At 42.6% G+C, this 24,502-nt stretch overlaps 1 protein-coding gene across 1 annotated transcript in view; it reads right to left on the minus strand.

Moving 5' to 3' along the window:
* LOC139694169 (synaptic vesicle glycoprotein 2C-like) overlaps window positions 1–23,767 on the minus strand; it is a 35,464-nt gene extending 11,697 nt beyond the window's left edge. Inside the window, exons 1-7 of the mRNA XM_071592599.1 lie at window positions 23,608–23,767; window positions 21,195–21,248; window positions 19,403–19,564; window positions 13,758–13,920; window positions 10,769–10,890; window positions 1,382–1,623; window positions 90–253 (exon numbers count right to left, since the gene is read on the minus strand). Coding sequence (XP_071448700.1) covers window positions 90–253; window positions 1,382–1,623; window positions 10,769–10,890; window positions 13,758–13,920; window positions 19,403–19,564; window positions 21,195–21,248; window positions 23,608–23,767 — 1,067 coding nt within the window. The remainder of the gene's footprint in view (window positions 1–89; window positions 254–1,381; window positions 1,624–10,768; window positions 10,891–13,757; window positions 13,921–19,402; window positions 19,565–21,194; window positions 21,249–23,607) is intronic.
* Between the last annotated feature and the right edge of the window lie 735 nt (window positions 23,768–24,502).

The raw sequence follows: 24,502 nt of genomic DNA on the forward strand, positions 1-24,502 counted from the left end.
CAGATGTCTGGGGACCCTAGCCAATGGCAATCCTCACCTTCACCGTGACCCCTTGGACCTTGGTGCACATGGGAGTGAGGGGCCCTTACCATGTCATGAGGAGCGTCTGCACAATGAGGGTGAGGGCCGAAGCGGTGAGGAGAGGTTGGCTGAAGAGGGCTCTTGCTTGGGATGCAAGGGCGGAATAGGGCTCACAGGGTCTTCCCACCTTGGGGCCCTCAGGAGCCGGCGGTGAGGGCCGCAAGGAAGTCACCTACAGATAGATAGACAGAAGTCTTCATTTGGGCAAAATTGAGACCAAGTTTGCCATTTCTTTCACTTAACACACGTCAGCATCCAATATGTGCCCTGCTGGCCACCACTATAGGGTGTTTGGTATGGTATGATTCCAAGCATGGATTGTACCAACAAAATGGAATGTCACGTTCCTATATATTGATTTTCATACATGGTTCCTCCAACTTACTATATGCTCGCGAAATGCACCTTTGGTCAACCATGGTGATCACTTTTGCCAGGGCAAGGAAGAGGAGAGTAACTAATGCTTCCGATGCTTTATCATATGTTGTTTGACCTGAATTAGAGGTCATCATTATACAAAGCTTCAGCAGCTAATAATTTTTTTCTATTTTTATAATAAATGAAGGGGTCATACTCGGACGTGCAGTTTGTTTCTGCAAGCTTTGCATATGAGTCAATTTCCTATTCTTTCCAATAAGTAAATATAGTGCCTGCTGATAGAAATACATGGCAAAGTACTAGTTACTTCCCTAAATTATATAGCATGCAAATATTAAAATTTTATGTTGCATTAAACAATATTTTTCAGATATAGATCCCTAAGATGCCCCAATTTTTCCAGAGCTCTGGACTTTTCAAATCTCTGGTAGAATCCTTTTACTACCTGCCCAATTTTTTATCTCTCCATGACACTCACTTTCATTTTTCTTTTATTAAATAACATATTTGCATTTTAATATTTTCCTCTCTGTTGGCCTGAAACAAGATCCCACGTCCAACTCTTCATTCACTTAAGCCTTTCAACTTGGTCACATCCCAAATGCGCCTCTGATGCCCCCTAGGCTGCACCTCACCAGATACACAACTTGTCCATAAAAGTCCAAATTATCCCTCCAACTGATAACCTAATTCTTACTCCTCTGCCTTCAGAGTCAGACATTTCAGTGGCCCATTTATCTTCAAGTTTATTAGAGGCATCCCTGATAATTGGTACAGATTGGAAGTTTTGCTCTAGAAAACCACGACAAAATATCACTTCTGGTAGATGTAAATCTTTATGGTATTTTCAGGCATGAACTCAATGAAAGAGGAGGCAAGTCAATTTCTTGAATCGCCGCCTCTTTAGTGTGTCAAGACTCACCGCATATTCTCGGTCCTTGCCCATGTTGATGTGGTGTATCCACTGGAAAGCCTGGAGTGCCTCTTCCAGCCTATTCTTTGACATGAGATACCTGGGTGCCTCTGGGAGGAAGGCCAGGCAGAGGGCATTGGTGAGGCTGGGGAGGGCACACATCATTATGAACACTCTCCACGAGTTGAGGATGAGGAATCCACCCCCAAATTCATAGGCCCAAGTCTGTGGGATCACCGCCGCAGCAATACCTGTTGGAGGCAACCAATGAGTAGTAATGCACACCACCCTGGGACTCAACTAGCTCATCCAAGTAAAGAAGATGATTCTAAAGCCATTATGAAGAAGAGCAACTGTTTGACGCCTCAAGAAATTAATATAAAGGTGCCAACTGACCAAATTTTTCAACAACAGTCACATTATAAATCTGTTCTTGTCTTGATAGAATATCAGATCACAAAAATAACTTCAAGTTTTGATAAATATTTGGCAAACCCACAATTATTAAAAAACAATCAAAAAACAGAATGCCATAATTTAGTACAATGCCAAGGATGACAAAGGACCATTGGTAGAAAACGGCATTGTTTTTCTTGCTCTTTTCTGTAAAAATATAGCTGATAATACGCACAATAATATGATAATTCTTGTACTAGAAATTTAGGAAGAGTGGTCTATCTACAAATGACTGTGTTTGCTATAAAACTTAGTTCCAAAACGCCATGCCATACTCATTCTTTGAAAGTAATTGCCAGCCGAGCATATTTTTGCAATTTACTTTGTTCATCATTCCACTTACAGTATTATCTTCCTACTCCTCTTGTATAATTATCTTGTGTAAAATATCCTAAGGCCGCATATTAAGTATACAACTTTCATGAGTCATATACATATGCATCCATGAATTTTAAATTGATAATGTAGAAAATATAGATTAAAATACCATAAAAATTCAAAAATCTACATGAATACATAGAGGGACAGCCATTGCCACCATGAAAATCATATTTTTCAGTAAAAAATGAAGTAATATCAACATGAATAGTTGATTTTCATTAGTTAGGAAAAGGGATACCTAAAAGCAAAGTCAGATTATTTTCTGGTGACTCAGTACAAGTACATGCAACAAATTGGATGGTGTGACTCATTCTAGCAATCTCAACAACATATTCTACGGTTTTAGGCTTCATAAAAGTATTGAGCATGCATATGACTTTGTACTTTTCCATAGGATTTATTTGAAACAATGCATTTCACCATCTTACAGCTTCATCAGGTTCCTGTATTTCTGGGAAAATTATTGCAAAAAAATATTAACTCGGAGGTATTAGAATAATGGGGTGAATAAAATATCTAGAAGTCCCACTATTGTCAGATCTATTATAGAGAAAGCATGTAAAGAACATTTGCGGAGCTGCATTGAGAAAAATAGGGCTGATCAAATGAATGGCAGGGATATAAGGGAATGTAAGATTCAAGGGGAGGTGATGTTTCTCATGAGTTGAGCCTCAAGCATATAGTGTTTGGGATTCTACATACAAGGGTCCAATTTTGGAATAAAGAGAGGTTTCCAGTTTACTGGAGACTCATTATGAATGAACGAAAGATATTATGAGTGGATAACCTGATACATACTACATTCAGGAATTTAACTCATAGTCATCATAAAATATTCAAGTATAATGCTGAAAGGGGGAAAATTTTTGACCCACGTCATTATGGAATATGAGAGAGTTTAATGAGATGTTTTGAGGGAAATGGATGGCATATTTTACTAATCAAAAGATTCATTTTTTCCTTGCAGGACTCAGGATCACAAGAGTAAGTATCACAAGGACAAATTGACATACCCAACAATAAATTGCATGGGATGCCATTTAAAACCACTTTCTCTATTTACTTACTGTTCATCACCTATCAACTCCTGCCATATGCCTTCATAATGACTGGCTGGGTAAGATAAATATGCAGCAATACCTACAGCTAAACAATTCATTGACTACTTTTCTCACAGTAGAGTAAGTAGTTTAATGATATAAGTACCTCAATTCATTGAGTACGTATGCCTCCATTTGCAATATTTCAATCAGAACTAATGGATGTTTAATTACCCCCCAGAGGTGGAATAGTGCGAAGAGTATAGAGGGATGACATACCAGAAGTATTTCTCTATGGATTTTGTTGCCATACCCTGAGTGCGTGATACTTTTCTGCATGGATCCCATGGTTTTAAGAAATTGCTCTAAACAATCTCTTTTATCTTTCTGTGATATTCAAATCAACCTCAGAAACGCACACCCACTTATATTTCAGGATCATCGGTGCAGCATATCTTAGAGCTTTTTGAAGAACATATTATACTATTTATGAAGCGGGTGAAAGATTCCAAATGCTCTCATATCTCATGTTATAGCACAAGTTTTACGTCAGCTACTCCCTGTATCTCTAATGTTTTGGTAATTCTCAATAATTTCTTTAATGAATAAATTTTTTCTCCTTCAAGATAGTCTCCTCTGATTTCGGATGGCATCACTTGGGTCTTCTATCCCGATGCTCGAGAAAGCTGTCGTATTCGCGACTCTTAGTATCGCGGAATTGAAGAGGGGCCTCAGTCTGGCATTGAAGGTGGCGTACGTGCTCCTTGGGGATATTGCGCTTTGGGTGGAACACCGAAGACACCTAAATGAGGGCTCGCCCAACTGCAGAGGCGGCTCGAGGACCTGCCCCGGACTCCGTCCACCTAAGTAGACGAGCTGTTCCCCCATAGACATGAAGGGTTGTCTCTCGGAAGGGCGTGAAGATTAAGCTGCGGTGTGGAGCGAATTCCGTGTCGACGTCTCTCATAGCATCCAGATGCTATTGGGTTAGGGATCGGAACGAGGTTTCTATAGATCCTACCCTAGTCCCGAGGGCGCCACCGAAGTTCAACCGTCGACGTGCAGGACTGAAGGGGTTGCTCAAATGTCCAGCGGATAATGCGATGCGGAGTCTAACGGGAGGGTGATGTTTGATGATTGTCGTCATGGTGCAGAAGGTCTGTCCCAAAAGGAGTACGTCTTATTTTTTCCCGGATGGACGGACGTCGGTTTCTCTAGCTGGTTTCGAGTGAGGAGAGTCTCAGGAAAGATCGGGGGCCGGTTGGCAGTTGGCTCCCAGCCTTTGCGGAGTGCGGATCGTAAGTTCGCTCTATAAGGTGGCCTCGTTATGCTCCGTCATGAACCGGTTATTGGAACAACGCTACGCCACCAAATGTCGCGAGAAACTGGCCAAAACCGCGAAAGAGACTCATGACATATGCAAAGAAACTTATGATGATAAACGCCATGGATAGATCGGGTGTTTTTGAATGGCACAGGTTGTTTCTGGCATGTAGAAAAGCGCCGGACGTTCAGGACGACCTTCAACCTTAATTGGTGACGAAAATCTTGCAAGAGCGAAGGCCTTGCTTGGACAGGCGTATCAAGTAGTAGTAGTTTTTAGGGGAGGCGACCGACAGCTAAGGTCATTTGCGCCATAGGAGATGGACAGGAAAGGATGAAGGGTGGAGAGAAACCCGGCGTCGGCATTAGCCTACTCTTATAGAAAGGCGCCAAGGGGTCCGCAGTTTAACATCCCATCCGACGGACGGCGTACTCACTCAAAGTGCCCTCCACAAAGCACCTCAAGTAGGGATCGAGATACCTCTGAAAAATATTCAACACCGCCGGGATTTGAACCCGCGCCCTCAGGGTGGGAAGCCAGTACGTTAGCCCCCGCACCATCCCCGCAATGCATATCAAATTGCGGCCGAAGATATTGGCATGAGAAAGGCATGTGCGAAGTTGGTGTCGCGAGTGCTCTCGGACGAACAAAAGTAAACTCGCACGCGGATCTGTCAAGTGCTTTTCGACCACGTGAGAGAGGGTCCAATTTTTTTAGATGATGCCCCGCCAGACTTCTTCCTCTTCCCCGACGCCTCAAATCTGTGCTGAAAGAACGTCTTTTCGGCTCGGTGGAAGCGTCACAACAGGCCGTGACGAGGGAGCTTGGCAGCATTCCTGGCGCCACCTTCCAGAAAGCATTCGAGGCGTGGAAAATCCGCTGGCAGGTGCGTATGTGGACGCACGAGGATGCTACTTTGAAGACTTTTGATTGAATGTATCAATTCTGGCAATGACGTTTTTTCAATCGACTCAGTCCTGCTACTTTTGGGACGGACTTAGTATACCAGGCGGTGTGATTCAACCGATGACGCAGGCGGCGAAGGTCGCTGCTCCATGCTGCGAATATGCCTCGTAGCTTATGCGGAAAAAAACACGCCTCGGAATCCCAGGGGATCTAAAGATCTCCTGGGCTCCTCCAAGGATACCTTATTGGAGGTGAAATGGTTTGAGGTGGTCCCATTTCAATCGTCGTGCTGCGCCTTTCGACCGCGAAGGCGTTTTCTTGGAGTTCTAAAGAGGACATCTATCGAAGAGTGTGAGGCTTCAGTCGGAAAAATGGAGCATAATCTATTGAGCGGAAATTCAGTGCGATAGATATGGGATGAGAATTAATATCAATAAAACAAAGGTTATGCAATTTTCTAGAAAGAAAAAGGCTAAGCTAAACATTAAAATAGGAGGGCAAAAACTAGAGCAGGTAGAACAGTTTACGTATCTCGGAAGTGTTTTGGACCAACACGGTCAAAGTAGTAAGGACGTAAGGAGAAGAATTGCGCTAGGCGAAGAGGCTTTCACAAGGAGGAGGGAGTTGATGGCAGGGACGTTGAGTAAGGATGTTAATAAAAGACTCGTAAAAATTTGATGTGGAGCGTAGCTATATACGGCGCGGAAACATGGTCATTGAAGCAGGTGGATAGACGTATATTGGAGGCTTTTGAAATGTGGGTGTGGAGAAGGATGGAGAAGGTGAAATGGACAGAGAAGAAAACAAATGAGGAAGTGCTAGATGTGGATGGGAAAAATTATGAGGAGGCAGGAAAAATGGTTACAAAGCATATTGATCCGCAGTGGGATGTTGAAGACCGTGATAGAGGGGAGAATGTTGCGCAAGCGAGGAAGGGGCAGGAATAGGATATGGACGTTAAACGGGATGTTTATATAGCTAGATAGTCGTATTTACTTTGGGAAAGATTGAGACTATGGAGTCTCTTCTACCAAACAACCCCGAACCCTGTGCATTTCCTTCCTCCTGAAGAGATGAAGAGAGACTCATTGCAGAATAGGATGTTGGGTTGTGTTTTGTTAGGAGAAATAAAATGTTTATTTGGCAGTTGTGTTAATTCAAAACCCAACTTAACCGGTTAATTACCTAATAATATTAATCTGCTGATCCCAGAGGTCTGTCCTCTAATCGTACCAGGGGCCGCCCTATCGCTCGGGGGTCCATTATACGACTTCAGAGGCATCGAAGTTAGCAGTAAAACACACAAAAACGTTTCAGAGTTATCGCATGAGTGGTACGTTAGACAGGAAGTTCCGAGTCAGGAGCGTTTAAGAATGATAAGAAAATACAATTATGAAACATTCAGGTTAGCTACACACGACACAGCATCAATTAGCTCAAGACGAAACGAAAAGTTCATGGTGGTAAATTCGCACGTGTAAAATGTGACCGTCTGAATAGTGAAAGACGACTCAGATAACGGAAATTAAGTGATAAAAAAACATCTGAAACACGGGCAATTCCAATCCCACTGCCAACAAACATTAAGTGTGAGACAGAATAAATATTATCACGTTTAACTGCCGAAGTATCAAAGATCGGATATGGAACACATGTTTGGTGGCACCTAGGCAGATAACGTCATAGTCATTGAAAATTGGCTCGCAGAAGACACGATAGACAGAGCGGATTTTCCAAAACATTTCATCATCCACTGAAAAGAACTAACACGTAGTTTAGGTGGAAGAATACATGTATTCATTGCCGTCAGAGCGGCGTTAAGGAGACAAAGAAAAATGCAAAAAATGTTTAAATACTGCTTAAAAAGTAATTACAAAACTATAATGGAGATGCAAGAATGTAATCTTGTAGCATGTTTTATAACATAGATGTATCAGATTTACAATTGTATTTACACGTCAGCCTATCCGCTGACCCAAGGGCTCGGGGGCTTTTAGACGATAGCCATGAAGTGATAAGAGGGGGATGATGTAACTGCCGTGTACTTCGCCAGTGACTACACATTTCTCCCCTCCTTCTACAACAATCAGGGGGCAAGTTACCAAGTGTGTTGTAGGCACAAGTTGCATCGCTGCAATTTCATAATGTTTCCCCCTTCCAGCTTCCTAGTGCTTCATGACTTGTCTTAGTGTTTAGGCGGTCTAGAGCATAAATAGTTGGAGCTCATTTTGATTCCCTCCTATTGAGTAGGCTTCCTTAAAACTTCTGCAGTGGGTAGAATTAACACTCCTTTACAAAGAAATGTGCCGCTAAAATGCATACGCGTCAAAACACCACCATGCACGTGCTCTTCTGGGAGTTTTGAGTTGATGTTTCTCTACCCTTTCCCTCACCCCTCAAACACTCGCCTCCCCCTCTCTCATCCCCTGTTCTTTCCACCTGGTGCTTGCAACCCCTGCCATGCACCTTTTTGGTGAATAGACTGCATTTGCCAATACAGTTGGCTTAGATCTATCTAATCTATGCGTGTATGTGTCCCAGTTGTTTATTTGTATGTTAGCTAATACATATTTAAATGTGTGCGTGAAATAATATTTCTGCAGTTATGACGAACACCCCCGGTGACACGATCTTTCGGAGGCTTGATGCGGATATTTTTTTTTCAATGCAGCTGCATCTGCACTTATCCTCTGGCTTCAAAAACCAGGTGTCGTTTTAAAATGCGAAACTCTGACAATGTATTGTTAAATATTATCCATTGTTTAATTTTTTCTACAATATCAAACGTGTGCCTCGTAAAAATATTAGTATACAGGTATCGTTCACTGTTGCAACACATTTATTACATTCACTGATCCGGTTGTTGCACGCGATAAGGAGGCGCGACCTCTCTCAAGGAAGTGGTGCACGGGAGAGAAGAAATGCGTGCGCAGAATTATAGCCTTGGACTTGCGACCCCGCCCCTCACCACACCTCCCCCCCATACCAGGACTGATTCCACCGCTTCCGAGAGACATGGATGGCTTCCTGCGAATTCTCTCCCAGCGGCGTAGAGAAATGGAAAAAATCGGATTCCGCGATTGAATGCTTTTCGATTTCGATCGAAAGGATGCGAGCGAGGCCTTCACCACGAACATAACATGAAATGAATTCACTCGGAGACATCGAGACCAATTCTGGGCGAGTTTTCCGAATGTGCACTTTTCGAGTTGAAGATAAAACAAGTGCGAAAGAATCATTTGAATGAGACATTTCTCAGGAGGTCGGACGAATTGAATGTGTTTCTGCTTTTGAACATGGTCGCACATTGTATCAAGCGAAGCTTTCTTTTCGACTTGGGGGGAATTTGTATTCTTTTCTTATGATTGCCGTTGAGAATGTATTGGCGTTGATCATATGGTAATCATTATATTCAATTAGGTAATTTTATTTGGGATTTTTGTGGATTTCCAGGATGTATAACATATCAAAGGAAGTAATTCCCCTCCAAATGTTGGTGAATTTATCATTCTTTCGCTAATTATGAATAAACAGTGAGGAACAAAATTAATTTGTTAAATACAGCAGATGGGGATTTCTTTTTGCCCTGAATGTTTGCTCGTTAGTTATTCTTCTGAATTTGTCCACATGAAAAGCTGTACCGAAGCCGATATAATTATGGGAACCGAGAGTTGTTTATCAGAGATTTTTCCAATTTGCAGATAGGGCAAAGAAAATCAGATTGGAGGAGTGTTCATAGCTTCTAAGAATATTCATGAAAGCTGAAGTGAGTCTTTCTCTAATAGTAACAGATGTAGGAGCGTTTGGCGCTCCAATGAAATGCCCGATGTCGAGTAGAGTCCTCACTTGGGTCTACTACAGACCTCCGGAGAGATTCCGGGGATACATCATCTTTAAAACTAGAAAGAGAGGTCGCTAATTTGAATTCCCACTTAAAATATGGAAGAGTTACAATCGGAAGACCGCCTATATATTTTTAACAGTTCTCCCATATGATTTGAATGCACGAATCCTGTATCTGAATATTACTTCATGTCAGTACTTCTTTTCGTGTGATTAACTTTGTTCCAGTGGACGATCAAACAAATATTTGTCCAGAGGTAACATGATCGGGATTGTACATGCACGGCTGGTGACCTAACATCCCCCGCCACATACCCTTGCACACAACGCCGCGATTATTGTATTGGGATAAGAAACCTATGATTTGCTGATCTAATTCTACTATTAAATTATATTTGTCGTTCGGCGGCCTGCGAAATGCGCTCACATCAATTATTTTGGATTGAGGACTTTTAATGGAGCACCAAAACGCTTTCCAAAACATTTAACTGGAATTACCTCAGCCCTCCTGACGCAAGAATTAACAACTATAATAATGACACCGCACCGGATTCTATTTTTCTGTTATTTCTTAAAATATTTTGGAAAATTTGGGGATAATTTCACCGTCGGCAATATCAGTGGATAACCAGCTTTCTGTCCCAATAATTATATCTGCGCCTGTGCTTCGCATAAGGTGTTAATATTCTGCGACTTTGTTTTTTAAACTTCGGTAATCAACTGCCAACACAGATAATGTTTCCTTGATATTACGGTGTTTTGAACTTTTAACGAGGATTACCTTCTTATTAATATTGAATCCCCTATAAAATTTTCCGTCCGATGATATCTGATTGGTGTTAAATGAACTATTGCTAGCACTGACCCTCAATTCATTTAGATCCACATAATTAGACAAAGATGACTTTAGAGACCCACTATTTGACCTACATTTTAATCTAAAAAAGCTCCGTAGTGCTCGAATGTCCAAATAATCCATACGGAGATGAAACAATGTTGCGTGTGATGGATTTCCCGCACTCATTTTTGGGCCGCCTGGACTTTTTCCTCGCTATTCCCTAATTTATGATAGGAAAGCCTTGGGGTCAGTCTCCCAACTATTTGCAAAGAATGTTTCTTTTTAAGTTGGTCAAGGTGCCATGCCTGATTCGTTTCTTTCCTTACAACGTCTTAAGTAATTTCCCCGTGTCTTTTCCAAAAGGGTCCCTTTGCCGATTCCAACTTTACTTTTGTATTTAAAATGCAATATCCTTCGTAGCACTCGTAGTCTCGCCGTCAGTTGCGGGTGTTCTTTTTTATTTCAATACGTGCGTGTCTAATTAACTACTGGAAGCACTTCCGTTTAGTTTCAGTCGCAGAATCGTCCATTTTCGCCGGACCTGAAATGGGGATGATGGGGCAAGTACAAGCACCCGATGCCTTTCGACGGCGGGTCGTGCCTCTCACCTGGTAGGATGGTGATGGCTATGGACCACGACAGCTCCAGTCCGCACAGACTCCGGTCCCTCGTAGCCAATGGCAGGAACTCGCCCATGTAGGCGAACAGCAGGCTGACCGTGGCCGCCGTCCTGGGGGATGGAGAGGGGCCGTGAGTGGCGTGTTCCCAGAGGGAGGAAGGGGTCATCCCATTTCGACCAACTTGCAACGAACATCCCACTCAGCACTCCCCAATTCCACCTTCGTGGGATTGCACCCGAGTTTCCCGCCTCGCTCCCCAACGCTTTCCGAACCCTCTCTTTGGTCATCCCTCCATCTCATCTGTTTACCACTGGCGCATTCGATTTTCAAAAAAATAGATAATACACAAAATTCCAAACCAGACTCTTTTTCCGTAAAGAGGGAGCATCTATTTTCCAATGTGTAACTGCTCGTTCTTCCGAAATTATTATTAGGTTATATATATATAACCCTGTATATATATATATATATATATATATATATATATATATATATATATACATCCCCTCCCCGGACTATAACCTTGACGTGGTGGAGGGGTTGTGGGTTCCGATGACCCCTAGAGCTGTGCTGGCGGGAGTAATAATATTGCTCCTGGTAGGGTCACCCATGCCAGATTGGTCGAAGGTTAGGAGCCTGACGAAACGTAATCCACGCAGCGTCTGTTCCACTGTGAGGCGGCTGCAATGGCGTCTAACCCCAGTGGGGCAGCCAGTAAGTTATGGTGTCACGTTAAAAACACTATTGAGGAAGGCAACGGGAAACCACCTCAATTATCATTCCCAAGAAAAATATGATGGACAATACAGAGATTTTGAGTCCTGGCAACTACGGGGCTCGGCCCAATTGGCCGTGTGTCGTGCCCGGCAGCGAGCGAGGCAAGGCTTCCGCGGTCGTCATCCCACGAAATCCTTGCAAGGGAAAACTAGCAGGAACAGGACAGAAGGCGCAGGAGAAGAAGGCCAAATTAGTTAGAATAGGAACGTGGAACGATAGGACAATGATGAGGACAGGAAAACTGGAGATTGTTAAGCGAGAGATGGAAAGGGGGAAAATAGATATTTAGGTCTATGCGAGGTCAGATGGAAGCATAGCTGGGATTACTGGAGTGATTATTATAGAATAATATACAGCGGCGGGGACGAGAGCCAACGAGGGGTTGCCATAGTACTAAATGAAGAGGTAGGAAGAAGCGTAGTCAACATGGAGCAGGTAACGGATAGAATACTACTAGTAGATATAAAAGAAGAACCGACGAACTTGGTTATTATTCAGGTATACATGCCACCGAGCAACCATACGGAGGAAGAGGTAGATAGGATATACGATTAGTTAGAGGACATAATCGCGGGTGTTCCTTCGGGGAAATATTTGATAGTGATAGGGGATTGGAATGCGACGGTAGGCGAAGGAAGAGATGGTGATGAGGTCGGGGACTACGGTTTAGGCACGAGGAATGACCGCGGGGAGAAAGCAGTTGAGTTCTACTGGAGACAGGGGTTAATCATCACCAACACTTGTTTCAGGCACTACAAAAGGCATAGGTCTACATGGAAAATGCCAGCTGACTCAGAAAGGTATCAGCTAGATTATATCCTGTTAGACACAGGTTTAGGAACAGTGTGATAAATTCACACAGCTTCCCGGGAGCGGATGCGGACTCTGACCACAATTTAGTTGTTATGAAATGTAGCGTCCGTTTCAAAAAGATAAGGCAGGGGCGGCGAGTCAAAAAATGGAATGTAGAAGCATTAAATGGTTTTAAAAGGAAGGAATACAAACAGGCGGTAGAGGAAATCATGGAGGATGGTAAAGAGCTAAGTACTATCGAAGAAAAATGGGAAAGCATCAAGAAAGGGTTGTCTAAAACCGCAAAAGACACTATTGGAACCGTTAACGCTAAAAGGACTAGGAAACCATGGATCACGGATGAGATGATTACAAAGATGAATGAGCGGCGAAAATGGAAGAATGTAAATACAGAATTAGGCAAAACGAAGTACAAAGAGTTAAACAATAAATTGAGGCGGGCAACAAACAAAGCAAAAGAAGCATGGTGAAAGACGCAATGTGAGGATATGGAAAGTTTGCAGAGGAAGGGTGAAATTGGTGCACTGCACAGCAAAGTTAAATCTTTATCGGGAAGAAAGAAAGGAAGATAGATGCAAAAATTTAGAGATAAGGCGGGTAAGATAATAGTTGACACTGGAAAGATCCAAGGGAGATGGAAGGAGTATATAGAAGAACTGTATAGTAAAGAGCTTAGACCAACAAAGTTAGACATAGAAAAGGAACAAGACGTAGAGGAAGATAGCTTAGGTCCAGGCATACTAGACAATGAGATAGAAAGGGCATTAAGGGAGATGAAGCTAAATAAGGCCGTGGGGGTGGATAACATTCCCGCGGAACTTTTAAAATGCTTAGGAAAATGTGGGAGAAAGAGGCTATATGCGCTGATTCGTAGTATCTAAGAGGAAGGAATCTGGCCGGAAGACTTTGTGAGATAAGTTTTAGTTCCTATTCCGAAAAAGGTAAAGGCTACATCATGTGAGGACTACAGGACAATAAGTTTGATATACCACGAAGCTAAAGTTGTTCTCAGGATCATAAACAAAAGGATAGAGTAGGGCAAATGATTATTTAAGGGATGACCAGTTTGGGCTTAGGAATGGGAGATGCACGCATCACACCATTGCAGTAATGAGATCACTAAACAAGAGGAATATGGAGTACAATTATGAAGTATTAGCCTGTTTTATAGATTTCGAAAAAACGTTTGATATAGTGAATATGGCAAGCTATTGAGTATATTGCACAAAATAAAAATAGATTGGAGGGACAGGAGGCTAAATTGCAACATGCACGTGTCTCAGACTGCTTAGGTTCGAGTGCGAGCATTGGTTAAGCATGCTTCTTATGGAGATGGAGAAATGTTGAAATTCAGTGGAAGGTGTTGAGAGGTGTCGGTCACGCTTACCCGAACCCACAGATGATTCGCGAGACCAGGAAAATCCAGTAGTTTTGCGTCAGACTGGAGATGAGGGTGAAGAAGGCGTCCAGCAAGAGTCCGGAGATGATCATACGTTTGCGGCCCCTGGCGTCCGCGAGCAGGCCCCAGATGAGGGCCCCCAGCAGCATGCCTGTGCGGCGGAGTGCGAGAGAGAGGGAATGCAAGCTGTGGATCAGTGAGTCTCCGAGGGTGGTGGAGAGGGGCTACCCCGAGAGGAGGCGGAGGGAATGCGTTCTTACATTTCAGCCACTCGGTCGGGTGTAACATTTATGTCTATGCAATACAAATATCACATATTTTACGAACAGCTTCCGAAACATACTAGTGAAATATAAGTTCCAAGTTTAATTATGAAAGTAATAACTGCTTTTTTCAAAAAGGAAAGTCTTTGCAAAATCAAGTCTACAATATTTGCATAAAAAGTATCGATAAAGATATTTTCCTGACATGTGCGTGAAGTGCTGAATTCAGCTGACCGTCGGTTAAGTGTGCGCATGATCACAGATCGTATATTGGCATTGATAAGAGTGTGACAGTGCACACCATTATCACCGTAAATTTGAGGATGCAAAGGTCCGTGCTAAACTCGTCCTCCCGAAGGTCTTTGGATGGACGTCCAAAAGAGCAGAGTCTATAGTGTCTGCTTGCGAAGACCTTCTGCTACGTCATCGCGACAATTCCCCAACCCTCTTACAGTTTTCCCAACTTGGCACCAGCAGACTACATTTCCTATTCCACGAAGTGAAATCTCCCTCAAAGCACACCACCACCATGGGACCCTAAGTGCTGTCAAAGAAATTTGCACGCGTACCCTAAAGGACCTTCCGGAATCCGCCCAGTAGGGGACCCTCTATTCGTGGAAAAGCCAATAAGGGTGCCAACGCTTAGGGATGTTTTTGGAGAATTTTGTAAGGCATTGTAGCAACATATCTGAAATAAATCTATTTTTCCTAAACTTTTCCTAATACTTTTTATAAAAACCATTTACTTTCACAATAAGACGTATTTTATAAATAATTATTTTATTAAATAATATGAGATCGTGCCTGATCTTTTAGTTATCGAGGGCATGACCTGGTTTGCGGATGGTAGGACGACGTCTTGATAGAGAGAGAGATATAAGAGCTGCGAAATAAGGAAATGCAATCGGAGAATAAGCAGCCGTGGACAATTGCTCGGAGGACGCAGAAGACGTAGGCCATTCTTAAATAAGATGCCCTAAATATTCTGCGAGGAATTATGAAAATGCTATGCCTTAGCAATAGTCAGCAATTACCCAGTACCCAGTGGGCGGTATTGCGGGGAAAACTAATACCCACGCCCGTATCCCTGGGGCGGGGACTCCCCGAAAGAGGACTACGGTAAATGTGCCATCAATCAAATACTAGTATTGTTCGGTCACACTGGACATGTGGGAAGCTAGATATTTCAAATGTATAGATGCGAAGAATGGGGTTTTGGTGCGATCGGAATGAAATGGCCGGAAGAAGGACATCTGTGGAGCGGCGGAGTTAGGATTACTCGCGCAGACCCCTGGAGAGCATTGTAGAAGAGGTGGGCATAACACTGCGATGAGAGTGATTCAAAGAAGAACAAAATGAAGGGATCACTTGCGGCGAAGATGGCAACGGTACCAACAGATGCTATTCGAGGGTTGTCTGTTCCGACATCAACATGATGATGGCAGCAATCTACAGCAAAAGTTGGGGTATGCATTTGCGCATTCGTTGAAAGGTACTCACCAAAACTTCAGCCATTTTAGAAGATCATATGAGTGAGTCGCGAGGGTTTTTGAGAAAATGGAAAAAAATTGTGTATCGAGCCGTCATCGAATAGTTGTTCTTGAAAAGTAATACGCCAACACAAATCAAAGACGTGTTTAGAGACTCTGAAGAATCATTTACCATTGGGAAATTTTGGGTAGCTGAATTAACACGCGGCCGTACAAGCTTGGCTGATGGTGAATGTTCGGGACGGTCAAAAGCTGCGACAACCACCGATAACATCGATCAAGTTTACCAAATGGACGATCATCGAGTTAAGGTTGGAGATATACGAGCAGAGGCTACAGGCATATGAAAAGAATGTCTATGTCTGATATAGACTGGAGCATTGGGCATGCGTCAGCTATTCGGGCGTTAGTTGTGGACCAAACGTAAGTCACTTTGGACCAAAAACGCCTTCGAATGAACATTTTCAAGGCCCTGTTGGAGCGATTCAAGTGAATCGAGTCCTTTTTTTGCATCGATTCATAACTTTGGATCCACCACTACACTCCTGAGACGAAAGAACAGTCAAAAAAGTGGACTGAAAAGAGTGAACCTACTCCGAAAAAGGCGAAGATAGTTCCATCGACCTTGAATTTGACTGTTTTTTTTGGATTGTCACGGGATTGAGTCAATCGATTAACTTTAAAAAGGTAAAACGATAACGGGAGAGTATTCCACATCATTGCTGGACAAGCTGAATGTAGACATTTCTAAAAACGACCATATTTGAAGAAGAAAGTGCTTTTCCATCAGGACAATACATATGACTCACACCTCGGTGGTTTCCACGGTTAAAATTCATGAATTCCAATTTGAATTGGTTGACCATTCATGGTATTCATAACATCTGGACCCCAGTGACTCTTTCTTGTTTCCTATCATTAAAGTTTCGCTTTGAGGACAGAGACATCCATCAGACGAGGAGGTTATCGCATACATAAACGACTATCTTGCGGAGAAAGACGCAGACGAAAGACAAGGAAATACAGCGAGACCTTGTCGAAGGGTAAAGGACTAATCATATTGGCGGTGAAGAAAGATGGGTTTGCCAGCCGCGGAGAAGGGAATGAAAAAGTACAACCTCGAGATGAGCATGTCTAAAACTGAAGGAAAGTGGTCGAAGAAGTCAAAATAATGCCCAAGCAAGACTAGGGAAAGACACAGTGGAACACGTGGAGAGGTTTCGCTATTTACGAAGCAGCATCAATAGTGATAAACCTATCAAGATGGATATGCGAGTAATAGGCAGAATGGTGATGACGACGAAGGGTTCTTATCAGGAGCAACTACTAATAGCAAACACGAGTGGAAGGGTCATTAGGGAACAATTTGCAATTCTAATTTGTATCAGCTAGCACAATGTTAGTATTTATTGGGAGGGATATATGACTGATGAAACGCATTTTGAGAATCTATTTTTAAGGCTGAGATGTATTGCTTCAGCGACCCTTAGATATCGGGTAGAAAGGGGAATGCATATCGAGTATGAAATTAGTGAATAGAAAATCTTTGAATATGTTGTGGATAGGATGGGGTTCTTTAAAATTAGGCCTCATGGAGGCATGAACAAGGAGGCTATTTATTCCTTTAAACCTTTCACTAACAAGAAAATTGTGAATTTCATGACTCAATTAACACGCAAGAGGCTCTAATGGTGCACTGAGAAAAGAATTTTAACAAATGTTGACTATAAATTGGCGGCGTCGAAATGAGATTACGTTCGGCCCCAGCAGGCCATGGGAAACCTTCAGCATTACCCGTGTTTGTTGTCTGTATGAACCGAAGCTTTTCCTCGCTGAAGTCACCGCTTGGCTTCCAATAATGACGTCATTAAACATTCTTCTGTTTGTTGGTTACCAGAATACACAAAATTAATTATGAGATTGATGTCAGCCCGTCAGAAACTGTGAGTTTTAAGATAGAAAAGCATTGGACACTTCCCAGGAGAAAGTTACAATTTTGATTATTCAATTGTTCCCGGCTCAACTTTGTGGAAGTTCATGTTCATTAAATGAAGAACACAATGTATTATTCCATTGTTCTTTGTTTACGTGCGACTGGTTTCAATGCTTAAGCGTCATCATCAGGTACCTCTATTCTCAAGAGCTAACTTCGATCATCTCGTGTAAAAAGTTTTTGAAAGACAACAATCTAATCGTTGAAAAACCGGACAAAGGGAACACAGTTCATTAAATTAAGAACACAATGTATCTTTCCACTGTTCTTAATTTACGTACAACTGGTTTCAACGCTTAAGCGTTGAAACTACTCGTACGTAAATAAATAACAGTGCAAAGATACATTGTATTCTTTATGTAATTAACATTTTTGATTGTTAGCTCAGTTTAAGCCGTTAAACGTAATTACTAAGATCTGTTCTGCTTTCAATAATTCAATTCCATCAAAGTCAAAATGGAAAGAAATCAGGAATTTACGAATCGTAGCTAAAACCAGGGAGAAAACTCTGGGAAGATTTCCCGTTTCACCGAAAGAAAGTGCTCGGTCGTTATAAGTGTGCATACTTCACACTGCCCTCAACTTAGCTCTTCACAAGGTTGAAAACAGATTCCGTCCCCTTTTTGAATGCAATACGCAATGGGGCCATACTTAATTGAATGAACAGGCTGCGAGGACCAGCCTTTTGGATATGAAAAAGTACCCCTACATCCGATGAAGTCGTCGCGATCCGTAAAATCACATCATACTCTATGCATTTTTTATTGCCCTGCATGTCACGGCTAGGGTGTGCGGCAGGGAGTGAATACAGACCAGACTAATTTTTACCCGAATATTTTTACCCCTACCGCGGTCAGTTAATGTTATTCTGATTCCTTATCGTTCATGGAAAAAAGACATTAAATCTATCTGTTCTACACTTAATCTCTCTCATTTTATTGACATAATCTCTTCTATCGTAGTACGATAGGGGTAATGATATATTTTCAATATCACTGCTAAAGAGACGACCTTCTAGTTTAAGCAAGAGATTGAATCTGTAATTTAAACTTCGCCCCGTGAGTAATCCCCAGCCTAGCTACTCTAATATTTTGGATTCGCTACCAAGTTTATCATAACAACGATTTACAAATCTATCTCCTCTACGCTGAACGCGATCCAATTCGGCGATCAATCCGACTTAATCCCATATACTAACAGCATATAATTCTAAATGAGGATTAAACAGTGAAAGATAACATATCTCTCTGACCTTTTCATCACATTTACCAATTACTATTCTAATAAATCCTAATTTTTTTGTTAGCTTGTGTCCATATATTCCACCTATGTACTTCACCCAGGAGAGATCGTGAGTGAGGGTAACGCCAAGTTAATTTGATCGAGTCTACACATTCCATTTCGGTGTTCCCGATGCAGTAGGCGTTCGGGTGGGAAATGTCTTTTTTACAAAAATTCATGCCTAGGCATATTTTTAAGTTTCATTCTAATTTCCAGGTCTCGCACTAGCGTTGTATAGCATTAAGGTCGTTAGATAAAGCTGCTGTTTCCTCAGGATCACGGATTTTCGGCAAATAAACGTATCTTACATGTGATTACGGAGTCAATGTGGTTAACGTAAAGTAGGAATAAAAAAGGAGCGATAGCACTTCCCTGCGGAACACCTGAAGCAACTTTTACTGCACTTGAGCAAACTCCATCTATGCCTACTCTTTGTACCCGACCTTTGTACTCTCCCAAGCGTTCAAGCGATTTGGAACTACGAAATGATTTGCTTGAACCGCTTTGAAGTGATTGTTGCACCACTTGGAACACATTCGGCGACTGCGCGTGTGCCGTGTGTTTTCATTGGTGAATGGCTGGTAGGGCGCGTGGATGGTCACTCACCGGTATTGGGCGCGGCGTTCAGGCGGCCTTTGTCCTCCGAGGTCAACTGGAAGTCGCACTGAGCAGAGGGCAGCACGAAGGAAATGACGGTGGTGCTGATGCCCGCGTTGGCGAACACCGAACCGCACACTGCGATGAGCAACACGGTGAACTTCCCACTACCTGCCGCCGGGAGGAGAGAGATATATTAAAAAAACAGGATATTTTGTGGGGAAAATACGGAATATATCATTTTTTAAATACAAATTCCTTCAACCACATCAAGCCGAAAACTGCGAATCTCACTCCAAGAAGAGAATTTGGCAAAACCTCCGTATTATAAAAACAGTTTTGAAAACACATAGATTTGTCCATAGATTTTGAATTAAGCCGTCCTCCGTTGATATATACAGACAAAGGTTATGGAATGGCCGATTGGCCATTTAAATAAAACACAAGAATACTTTTATATTGTTATCTCTGCCTCGTATAGCATTTAACCTTATGCCTTCCCTTTAATAAAAAAAAGGTTTCTCGAAAATTCACTTGATATGATTACCTAAAAAATAAAAAAAAACATGGCTATCAAATTATGGAAAAGCAACGCTTATTTTTCCAGCTTAAGGAGTCGAACAAATGACTGGAAGCCCAGCGTCGCGCCTTCCCTTTCGGAATCCCCTTCGTTTGCCGCCGATTTGTGAGGGCGTGAGTTGGATGCCATGCCTCGCTGGAATTTCGATGGCATTCCTAACTACCGCGGTGGGTTTTCTACTCGATATGATACCGGCTCTCGCCTTTTTCAAGAGGAAAGGAATTGAGTTCTGGTTAATAGTTGTTCCTTCCATCTTCCACAGTAGTTGTACTTTATAAAGACTTAGTTTTATACCCTTGATGTAAATCCTTGAGGTGAAATACAATTATAATCATATATTAACCATGGCCTCAGCAATGATCCATCGTCTATTTGCAAAAGAATGGGAATGCATTCGATTGTTTCTGGCTCAACTTCGTGGAAGTTCATGTTCATTAAACGAAGAGCACAATGTCTTTCTCCTCTGTTCTTTATTTCCGTGCTGCTAGTTTCAACGCTGAAGCGTCATCATCAGGTACAAATTAAAGTTGCGGTCCATTTATATACCATTAATGTGGGGGAAGGGGTGGGTGGTGAGAGAGGGGAAAGGGGAGGGGAAAGAGGAGAGGTTGCAGTCGGCGTTGATGGGATGGGGGAGAGGGGCGTTAAGCACCAGGAAAGGCGATTGGTGGGATTCACAGCGGGGGGGGGGGGAAGAGGGGTAGTTGGTCTTTCCGTGAAGGAAAGGGATGCTTCCAGGATTGGGGGGAGGGATTCAAACAATGACTTGTTGAACAAATCGCCCTTTTTCAAAACAACTTTTTCATTGTGTTTTTCATTTAATGATAATAGGAATGGGAATATTTACAAAAATACGAACACAAAAAATATACAATTAGGTCAGGCCGTGAAGATAAATTGCATTAGAGTTCATAAATTAAACTAATGAATCACATTTACCCCATGGTTTCAATAGCTAACGACTTCAGTCGGAATATCGTCCAATCATGAATTGAACTCTTGTGCTCAGAGAATTATTTTCTATCGGGAAGAAATTTCATTTAGGAATAAATTGGGAACGATTCTCCATCACAATGAGTCATTTGGATCATATTTTTCATATAATTTTAGACTACATTCAATTACATTAGAATTATAGAGTTAAATATATTATTAAGGATTATCAATGAATGACAGCGCATCGGAGGTGGGAAGTGAATTCTATGAACTTTTTCCACTTACCGGTCATTTTAATGGCGGTTTCGAAGTCAGCGCAGACTTCCTCTTTCTGTTTCCCTGGAAGAGAAAATGCGACGTATTTAACATGCATGCCATTACTGCCGATATGATTCTTCAAAACACGATGAAGGTAAATATTATGTCCCGTGGCATCAAAAGCCGCGAATTCCGGTACCTAACATGTTTTTAGAAAACAATAAAAAGTTGAAGGAACACAAAAAGAAAGAAAGCATTAGGAGTTCATGATGTATTTCCAGTGCTGTATTTCTTTTATTTTAAAAAGTTCAAAAAACTAAAATTCAGAATTGATGGTATTTGCTAATGACCATTCAATCTAAAAACAACATGGAAGCCCCCTCTAGGGTTTGTGGCAGGGGTTGATTACACACTAGGCATGAAATATCAAAAAGAAAGTTTTTCTTAATTGGTAGATTTTATACTCACACACACATACAACACATACATGCACACATACGAGGGTGATCTGTTCAATAAATGCGCGAACTGGTGCAATCTGGCTGCCATGACGCGGACTATAGCCCACTAGCGGTGATAGTTGCCTGAGACCCAATCAGCCGTCTGTGCTTGGCGGATCGTCGAGCTGTGCGTATGGTGCCAGTTATGTTAGTTTCTGTTGCCCTTGTTTTTACTGTTAGTCGAAAATGGAAATCACGGAGTAACGAATCAAATCAAGTTTTTGGTGAAGTGCGATAAAAGTTATCATGAAATTACCGAAACGTTGACAGCTGTTCACGGTGATAATGCTCTGAAGAAAACATCCGTTTCCAAGTGGATTAAGCGTTTTAAAGATGGCCGACAAGACGCCACGGATGATTCAAAGGCCGGGACGACCTTCAACCACCTGTGTTGACGACAACATTGATCGTGTGCGGTCCCTTGTCCTTACCGATCGTCGAAAAACTGTTCGAATGATAGCTGATGACCTGAATTTAGGAAAATCAACAGTGCACACTATGTTAACCGTGCATGATGGATGGATCCTTCGCCATGACAATGCACCTGCACATTCAGCATTGATTGTTCTCCAGTTTTTGGCAAATCAATATCCTTGATCATCCTCCTTTTTCACCAGATCTAGCACCCTGCGACTTTTTCCTATTCCCAAAATGATGAGGGAACATCTCTGGGAAGATGTGGTTCCAAAAAAGCAAGAAACGACGGGAATACTAAAAATCCAAGGACTTCCGAGGGCACTTTAAACAGTGGAAAAGAAGATGGAGTAAGTGCATAGCAACGAATGGAGAGAATTTTGAAGGAGACAAAATTGATGTAGACTAAATTTTGCAAAATAAAGTTTTTAATGGCCTCATTGCGCGTATTTATTGCACATAGTAGTATACGAAGTTAGTTTGAAAGGTTCTTGGAATCATCACCAGAAGTCCAGGCTAGCGCAATGAGTTTCACGCGTAGTGATAGGTAATCGTTTATGAGTGCACTCGTAATGCATCAGTGCTCTGGGAAGAGATCTGTGGTGCGGAGAGCTCTCTGTTGTTGTTCCCATATGATGATATGTGAAGATGGAGAAAATTGAGATTTAAGCTATGAGTAAATAATTCGTAAAGAAAGGTATGAAAGCAAAGGATATTCATGCCGAATTTCAGAACACTCTGGGTGACTCTGCTCCTTAATATTCAACTGTTGCCAAATAGGACAAAGGAGTTTCAGTTTGGTCGGGACAGCTTAAATAATGATCCGCGTAGTGGTCGGCCAAAATGTCTGGCCAATATCCCAGAAGTAATTGCAAAAGTGCAATTGAATGGTCATGGATGATCTGGAGCTGGAGCTGTGGGGATGTTTTCTGAGCGGGCATATCACATTTTAACAATGGAATTGGGTATGAGAAAATTCTCTGATAGATGCGTGCCGCAACTCTTGACCCAGGATCACAAACGAATCATCTGAAAAATGCTTGACCCGTTTTAAGAGTAACCAACAAGATATTCAGCGCCTTTTGTGAGTGCAAATGACACTTATTCAACCATTATACTCCAGAGACAATAAAACAGTCAAAGCAGCAGAAACATGCTCATCCGCCACCAGCAATGAAAGCAAAGGCAATACGGTCGACCGGAAAGGTGATGGCTTCCGTTTTCTGTGATGCGAAAGGGATTCTGCTGATAGATTATCTTCCCACCGGTCAAACAATTACTGGAAAATACTACGCCAACCTCCTGGACCAACCATATCAGAAGATACACGAAAAAAGGCCAGGTTTGGCAAGGAATAAAAGGCCATCTGTCATCAAGACAGTGCACGCTCACAAACACATGTCGTTGCCATGGTATAAATACGTGAACTAAAATAAAAATTGTTGGAGCACATTCAATTGATTTTCAACGGATATCTGGAGGATATTTGGGGTGGGGCGATAGAAATGAAAAGCACCACAACTCACCATTCTTATCGCTGATTTTGTCAAGGCTGTTGGCGGGGTCGTCGGGGTCCCCTGCGATCCGGATGAAGGCCAAATGGACCCTCGAGTCAACGGGCCCCAAGCCATCGACGACCCCCCCGAGGGACGCCTTCCCCCTCCGTTCCTCGCTCAGTACTTTCATCGTCAGCGGTCGTCGTCGGTCCTCGGCAGTCGGTCGCCCCGGGAAGGAAGGGGCCTCCGCCTACGCTGTGCGCTCCGCTGGCTGTGGATTGGAACAGAATCGAATGTCACCAATGCATTCGACATCGCTACACTCCCACCTCCCCTACTCCTGTAAGTGGTGGTGGGGAGTTGCGTATTATGGCTTGTTTGATGGACCCTTTCCACTTGGAAGTTCTCTTCTCCAGCCTCGCACCTTTTCCCTGGATTGCAGGGTGTGAATGAACGTGTGGACGAAGAAGCTCTTGGCGCCTCGTTCATATGGAGCGGAAATGACCTTCGGTGGCGATGGGGCAAATACAGCACCCCTAGGGATTATGATCGCATTTCCATTTTCAACATTCACACGCAAAATAAGAGGCACCGAAGATTAAGGATACGATTAGAGTGTATAGATCAAAATTTATGCAAGGTTTGTATAAAATGTAACGGTAACATTTTTTTTCTGACATGTGGGCGTGAAGTGCTGCAGTCAGACTGTCGGTCGAGTGTGCGCATGATCGCAGATCGTATTATTGGCATTGATAAGGCAGTGACAGTGCACACCAATATCACTTAAAATCTTACTCAATGCGCAAGATCTGCGCTTAACTCGTCCCTCCGAATGTCTTTGGATGGACGACCAAAAGAGCAGAGCCAAGAATGCCTGCTTACGAATACCCTCTGCAACGACATCGCGACGATTCCCCAACGCCCT

The sequence above is a fragment of the Hetaerina americana genome, unplaced genomic scaffold (genome assembly GCF_022747635.1).
Source record: "Hetaerina americana unplaced genomic scaffold, ioHetAmer1.1.p SCAF_5, whole genome shotgun sequence".
NCBI lineage: Eukaryota > Metazoa > Arthropoda > Insecta > Odonata > Calopterygidae > Hetaerina > Hetaerina americana.